Source organism: Benincasa hispida, chromosome 10 (genome assembly GCF_009727055.1).
Source record: "Benincasa hispida cultivar B227 chromosome 10, ASM972705v1, whole genome shotgun sequence".
Lineage (NCBI taxonomy): Eukaryota > Viridiplantae > Streptophyta > Magnoliopsida > Cucurbitales > Cucurbitaceae > Benincasa > Benincasa hispida.
Genome location: NC_052358.1, coordinates 48,664,699 through 48,672,499, shown reverse-complemented (window position 1 = coordinate 48,672,499; position 7,801 = coordinate 48,664,699). Strand labels below are relative to the sequence as shown.

At 35.4% G+C, this 7,801-nt stretch overlaps 1 protein-coding gene across 1 annotated transcript in view; it reads left to right on the top strand.

The window, feature by feature from the left end:
• Positions 1-2,918: 2,918 nt before the first annotated feature.
• Positions 2,919-7,801, top strand: part of LOC120089124 — a 7,216-nt gene continuing 2,333 nt past the window's right edge. Inside the window, exon 1 of the mRNA XM_039046543.1 lies at positions 2,919-3,254. Within this exon, the coding sequence (XP_038902471.1) occupies positions 2,919-3,254 (336 nt within the window). The remainder of the gene's footprint in view (positions 3,255-7,801) is intronic.

The window sequence follows — 7,801 nt, the reverse complement described above, 5'->3', positions numbered from 1 at the left end:
CAGGACAAGGTTTCCTTCCTATATCCATATACTACAGACCATTTTGGTTATCACTCAAGACATGATCCACTTGTATGTCACCATATACATGCTTGAGTCACATACAGATAACCAGGGATTTTATGTTTATTGGTTTGTGGTAAAGTAAATAAAACAAACAACTGAGCAAAATACAAGATGTGAAGTAAATATCATATATTATACAACATAAGCGTTCGTATAAACTGTTTACAAACTACATGACATGAGACTTTAGGGCATCGACCTCAACATTTCCACCATACATTCCAGATTGAGCATAGTGGAGAAGATCTCGATGGTAGTTCTCTTGGAGATTCAAGCTCTATCTTGGTGGATTTCAACTGAATTCATGGAAGAAATCTTCAAAGGTAATATGTGTTTCAAATCCTTTTATAAGTATCATATGAACAACATGCTTAAAACTCAAATTAAATGTAGTTTAAGTGTTTAGTGATTCTGAAGTCTTCCGTTGCGTGATGTATCATTCCTTCAATTGGTATCAGACCATGATTTAAGCGCTTAACTATTGTTAATTTGAATTTGGTGGGTGTTTTTTCATGAACTGCATGAAATAGTATACTGATACGGTTTTTCCAGTGTTTTGGCATTTGAATCCTTTTAATTATGTTGTTTCTCTTGTAATTGGCTCTTGTTTGATAGGCCTTAATGTGTGTTTAAGAGTCTGTAATTCACATGGAGTCATTAGAAGTTGAAATTAGGATGTAATTGAAGAAAGAAGTGAAGAAGGCCTAGCTACAGATTTCCAGTTCTTTAGCTACTATTTGAATTTCCAACGAGATTAGACCATGTTTGAGGGAGATTTCGAGTTCAAGCGAGATTTTGAATCAAGTTTGAGCAAGATTTCTAGTTCGAGCGAGATTCTGTTGGAATTTTGAGCGAGATTTCGAGTTCTAGTGAGATTTTGAATCAAGTTTGAGCGAGATTATGATGAAATTCCACAAGTGAGATTTTGAATCAAGTTCGAGCGAGATTTCAAGCAAGGAGCGAGTTTCTGATAGTTTGAGCGAGATTTCAATGAGCTAGCGAAAGATTAAGTTTTAAGCGAGATTTCAACCAGCAGCGAGAGATCAAATTTGAGCGAAATTTCAACATAGAGCGAGATCCTGTTCAAATCAAGCGAGATCTTGGTCCATCAGTGAGATCCGATTTATCCAAATGAGATTCTTGAACCAGTTTGTTGAGGATTGACCGGTTATCTTCAAACTTGACCCGGTTCACTTTCAAAATTGTTTTGATTGGCCTAGTTCAGGTGGTTCACATTTGGTTCAAGCATTTTTGGGCCCGATTTGGAACTGTTCGAGCGGTTCGGAAGCTATTTGGAGATATTACATATTTTTTGTAATACATTGGCTTTTGTTTACTTAAAAATGCCAAAATAAAAATTGTATCAGTATGTGCTTAATTGTTTATGCATGTGATGTATGTTATAATTAAATAAATCTTGTATATACATATAGTATGCCATATAGATTTCAAATCTCACCATAGGAAACATGTTACATGCATTGTAAGTATGTTATAAATTGTTATAATATATAATCTGCATGTATAGGGTTTCTATTAATATAAATGTTATATTGAATGCATTTGATGAATGTTGTGGATGTTTAACATGTCTAATTTTTGTAAGTTGTTATAAAAAGAAATTTGACTTTAAAATCCATAACAAAGATACACAACATGCTCACTTAGGTTAACAAACTAGTTTCAACTGTTAAAATAGATTGTTACCTTATAAAATTTGGTTACAAACTCAAATCGGTTCATAAACCTGTCCAAGGCTGGGGGTACTTAAGTTGATGGTTTACGTAACACATCTTACCTGGGGATTATGACCGAAATATTGAGTGCTGTAAATTGATTTTATGAGCTTGCGTGAGTGGTGTGAGGTTTAAAACTGGTTTAAACACTTAGACATTGTAGGGCTATATCCAAATATAAATGTTATACTTGGATAAAAATGTTATAGACTTAGGTTGTGTAAAAGTTAGCCGTTTTTAACCTAAGTAAATAGATACCCAAACATTTAGAATACTTTAGTGGGAGATCAACAATATATTCAATATATAGTTATTAGCTCTCATGTCCTCAAGAGTTCACACTGTGAGATCCATACTCGGCTTTGTGTCACTTTTACCACGACTACTCCATTCGGAAAGTGTTTACATGGGTCAATAACGCGGTGAATGAGAGAAGTAGTTCATAGTAAGTGGGTGAAGGAAATGTGTCAATATTATCCTACGGTCTCCTCAATTAGTTTGAACCGTGAGATTTCTATGTTGTGCCTGCTGTCGTTTTTAGGTAGCACTAGCTAGTCGTTAACCACGACGATCCCCATAGAGGGTTGTAACATAGGATTCGGAACAACCCAAGCTTCAGTAATGAATATGGTCTTATAGTTCCGTCTTGGGTATTGTCTTCCATATCGGGGGCATATTCATACCGTTCTATAAAATCTAAAAATGGCGGGTCATACTTACAAGAATTACTAATTATTAGTAAAGATCTTGACCGAAAACGATAACCAAAAGAACTATAGGAGTAAAGAGTTATTATGATACAGTATTTGGTCAAGAATTGTCTTGCTTCAGTGAAGGAATTGTTGGCTGCCCCACGATAGCAACTGTTCTAAATCACTAAAGTATCGTTGCAAGTAAATAAAGATTTATTGGGTACTTTATTATTTTTTTTTTTGCTAAAATTGGATTTAGATGCATAAAGTTTAATAGAATTTGTTTAAATTTTTCAGCAATGTCGAATTCAATTATACAACTGCTTGCTTCTGATAAATTTAACGGTGAAGGATATTCGAATTGGAAATCCAACATCAATACGATATTGGTTGTGGGTGATTTGAGGTTTGTGTTGATGGAGGAATGTACTCCAGTTCTCTGTACAACAACGATCGAAATGTTTGGGACATCTATGATCAGTGGGTTAGAGCTAATGAAAAAGCTCGAGCCTACATCTTAGCAAGTATATCTGATGTACTTAATAAGAAACATGAGGTAATGCCCACCGCCCGTGAGATAATGGCGTTGCTCCAGGAAATGTTCGGGAAACCGTCATCCTCTATTCGACATGAAGCCATTAAGTATGTTGACAGTACTCGTATGAAAGATTGGTCCAACATTAGAGAACATGTTCTCGATATGATGGTCCATTTTAATATTGCCGAGGCTCATGGGGCGATGATAGATGAGATAAGTCAAGTAAGTATGATATTGGAATCTCTCCCGGAGAGTTATCTGCCTTTCAAAACTAATGCTGTTATGAAAAAAATTACTTATAATTTGACCATGTTGTTGAACGAGTTATAGATATATTAGTCAATGATGAAACTTAAAAAAAAAAAGAAGTAAATGTTATTTCTCGATCTAAAAAGTTTTATAAGTGGTCAACGTCTGGAACAAAACTCACCGATAACAAGAAGTCTATTTCCTCTTCTTCGAAAGATAAATCTATACAATGAGGAAGAAGGGTAAAGGGAATAAGAAAACCATTACTAAGAAAAAAACAAGACTCCCAAAGGAAAATGTTTTTATTGTGGAGATGATGAGCACTAGAAGCGTAACTGCCCAAAGTATTTGGCGGAAAAGAAAGCGAAAAAGGAGAAACAAGGTAAATTAGATTTACTAGTAGTTGAAACATGTCTAGTGGAGAATACTCACCTAACCTGGATATTAGATTCAGACGCCACTAATCATGTTTGCACTTTTCTACAGGAAACTAGTTTTTGGAGAGAACTTTCTGAATAGGAAATGACTTTCAAGGTAGGAATGGGTGAAGTCATTTCAACTCATGCAGTGGAAGATGTCAAGCTATTTTTTTGGAGAGTCTTTCATCTTACTTAGGAATGTGTATTATGTACCTAAGATGAAAAGAAACTTAATCTCCATTTCCTGTCTGCTAGAAAATATGAACAGAACATCTTTTGAATTTATGAAGTGTTGTTTTTTTCAAGAGGTGTTCATATTTGTTCTACAAGACTCGAAAATAACTTGTACATATTAAAACCAACTGAAGCAAAGACCATTCTAAATATAGAGATGTTTAAAACAGTTGAGACTCAAAACAAAAAACAAAAAATTTCTCCTAACGTTTATCTTTGGCACCTCAGACTTGATCAAATTAATCTCAATAGGATTAAGAGATTGGTAGAAAATGGTCATCTAAGTCAGTTAGAAGATAGTTCTTTACTTCCATGTGAATCATGTCTTGAGGGAAAAATGACAAAAAGATCTTTTTCTGATAAAGGTCTTTGTGCCAAAGTGCCTCTCGAACTTATACATTCAGACCTATGTGGTATGATGAATGTAAAGGCACGAGGAGGCTATTGGTATTTTGTCAGTTTTATTGATGATTACTCGAGATATGACTACATTTACTTAATCAGTCATAAGTCTGAAACTCTTGAAAAATTCAAAGAATTTAAGACCGAGATAGAAAATTTGTTATGTAAAAGAATTAAAACACTTTGATCTGATCGAGGTGGTGAATATATGGATTTACAATTATAGAACTATCTAGTAGATCATGGAATTCAATCCCAGCTCACATCACCTGGAACACCACAACAAAAAGGTGTTGTAGAAAGGAGAAATCGAACCTTGTTAGACATGGTCCGATCAATGATGAGTTGTGCTCAGTTACCTCAATCCTTTTGGGGTATGCAGTGTAGACTGCAGTATATATTTCAAAACGTTGTTCCTTCAAAAAGTGTTTTAGAAATACCATATGAATTATGGAAAGGACGTAAAACTAGTTTATGTCATTTCCATATCTAGGGTTGTCCAACACATGTGTTGGTTAAAAATCCTAAGAAACTGGAAACACTCGAAATTATGCCTTTTTGTAGGATACCCTAAAGAAACAAAAGGAGGGTTATTCTATAATCCACAAGAAGAAAAAGTATTTATATCAACAAATACTCATCTTGGAAGAAGATCATATAAAAAATCATCTACCTCGCAGTAAACTAATATTGCAAGAAATGACCAAAGAGGCTACAGAAAAATCAACAAGAGTTGTTGATCAGGTTGGTCTATCAACAACTGTTGCTGTCCCGTCACTTCCGTCTCAAGAGTTAAGTATGCCTCATTGTAGTGGGAGGGCTATTCAGCAAACTGAACACTATATAGGTTTAACATAAACTTAAAACATCATGATGGATTAGAGGATCCATTAACCTTTAAAAAGGCAATGGAAGATGTTGACAGGGAACAGTGGATAAAAGCCATGGACGTTGAAATGGAGTCTATGTACTTCAACTCTGTTTGGGAACTAGTAGATCAACCATATGGGGTTAAAGCTATAGGTTGAAAATGGATCTACAAAAAAAGGAGACCAAACTGGCAAGGTGCAAACCTCTAAAGCCAGACTCGTGGCAAAAGGTTTTACCCAAAGAGAAGGGGTTGATTATGAAGAAACCTTTTCTCCTGTTGCCATGATAAAATCGATTAGAATACTTCTATCCATTGTCACATATTATGACTATGAAATATGGAAAATGGATGTCAAGACAACTTTTCTGAACAGTTATCTTGATGAAAGTATTTTTATGTCTCAACTAGAAGAGTTCATCGAACAAGGACAGGAACAGAAAGTCTTTAAGCTTAAATGATCCATTTATGGGTTAAAACAAGATTCAAGATCTTGGAATATAAGATTTGATACTACGATCAAATCTTATGGCTTTGAATAAAATGTTGATGAACCTCGTGTATACAAGAAATTAGTCTACAAGACTGTAGCATTCTTAGTTCTTTATGTTCATGATATCTTGCTCATTGGGAATGAGGCAAGCATCCTTGCTGACGTAAAGAGATGGTTAGCAACACAGTTTCAAATGAAATATTTGGGTGATGCTCATTACATTCTAGGAATATAGATCTTTTGGAATCGAAAGAATAGAACCCTAGCACTAGCTCAGGCATCTTATATTGAAAGATGTTGTCAATATATAATATGCAAAATTCTAAAAAAGGTATCTTACCTTTTAGACATATAATTCATCCGTCAAAGGAACAATGTCCTAAGACACCTCAAGATGTTGAGGAAATGACAAGAATTCCATATGCATCTGCAGTCGGGAGTTTGATGTACGTAATGTTATGTACACGTCCTGACATATGCTTTACAGTTGGAATCGTCAGCAGGTTTCAATCCAATCCAGGACACAGTCATTGGACTGCTGTAAAAAACATCCTCAAGTATGTAAGAAGAATGAGGGACTATATGCTTGTGTATGGACCTAAGGATTTGATCCTTACTGGATACACTGATTCTGATTTCCAAACTGACGTGGATTCAAGGAAATCTACTTCAGGTTCAGTTTTCACTCTCAATGGAGGAGATATACTTTGGAGAAGCATTAAGCAAAGATGTATCGCTGACTCCACAATGGAAGCAGAATACGTAGCCACATGTGAAGTCGCTAAAGAAGCAGTATGGCTACAAAAATTCTTGGCTGACTTGGAAGTAGTTCCAAATATGCACCTATTATCACACTGTATTGTAACAATAGTGGTGCTGTTGCCAACTCGAAAGAACCAAGGAGTCACAAACGTGGAAAATATATTGAGAGAAAGTACCATCTCATTAGAGAGATAGTACACCGAGGAGATGTAATCATCATAAAGATAGCCTCTAAAGACAACCTTGTTGATCCATTTACGAAGGCCCTTTCGGCTAAAGTGTTCGAGGGCCACCTAGTTGGACTAGGACTTCAAGCAATGTAATCTAGGACAAGTGGGAGAATATCTATGGTATTTGATATGCCCTAGTTTATTATATTTTCCCTTTATGTTTCTCAACATTGTATTGTATATATTTATTCTCACTGAAGTTTTAGTCCAAATGGGAGATTTTTGGGAATGTCCTAGAACTCGCAGTTCGTAAATTTTGTGTTAAACATTCTATTTATCAATAAAATATTGTGGAACATATTATTCAATAAAGCTGTTGAATTTGCACTCTATCATGAAAATCCAATATACATATCCATGGCTATAGTATGAATACTTTAACTTTATATGGTGAGATAAACAGGATCAAGTTGATAGTATATAGCTTAAATGGTCTATAAGTATATGGATGAAATTGGGTATCTCATCCTAGTAACACTATTGGATGTGGCTCATTTTGTATAGGTAATACAAATGATGTGATCCACAGATCATTCATGTAGAGACATGTGAGTGGGGGCATCTTATGCAATGAGTTTGCATATTGATAACAGGCAGAAATGCACGTTATTTTAGCACAAATAAGTAAAACAATGAGGGAATCTGACGGTAAAAATATACAAAATCATGTCCAAAAGTGTTAAACTGAGAATATTGCTATCGTATGCACCCATCGCATAAAAGCAGCTAATTTACTTATTTTGTGCAGGAAAAATGCCTTGGCACAAGTAAAATTACGATCAAAGGAATTCAGTGTCCGCACGTATGGAAATATTGCGATCGCATGCGCTCGCGAGAAGTTGCTCAAGAAGGTGGCCGCATAAAGACGACACATCAAGGTGAAAGCTTAATAAATCATGATGGGACGAAAAACTGATGACGGTCGAATTCGAATTTAGTTGACAAGCCGTTAACGACACACTATAGCAAGTACACTCAACTTTTTGGCGATCATTAATCGGCGCATCAGAGCAGAAGATTTTGTGTAGGAAAAATGCGTTGACGCAAGTAAAATTGCGATCCAAGGAATTCGGTGTCCGTGCGCAATGAAAGATTGTGATCGCAAAGCCATG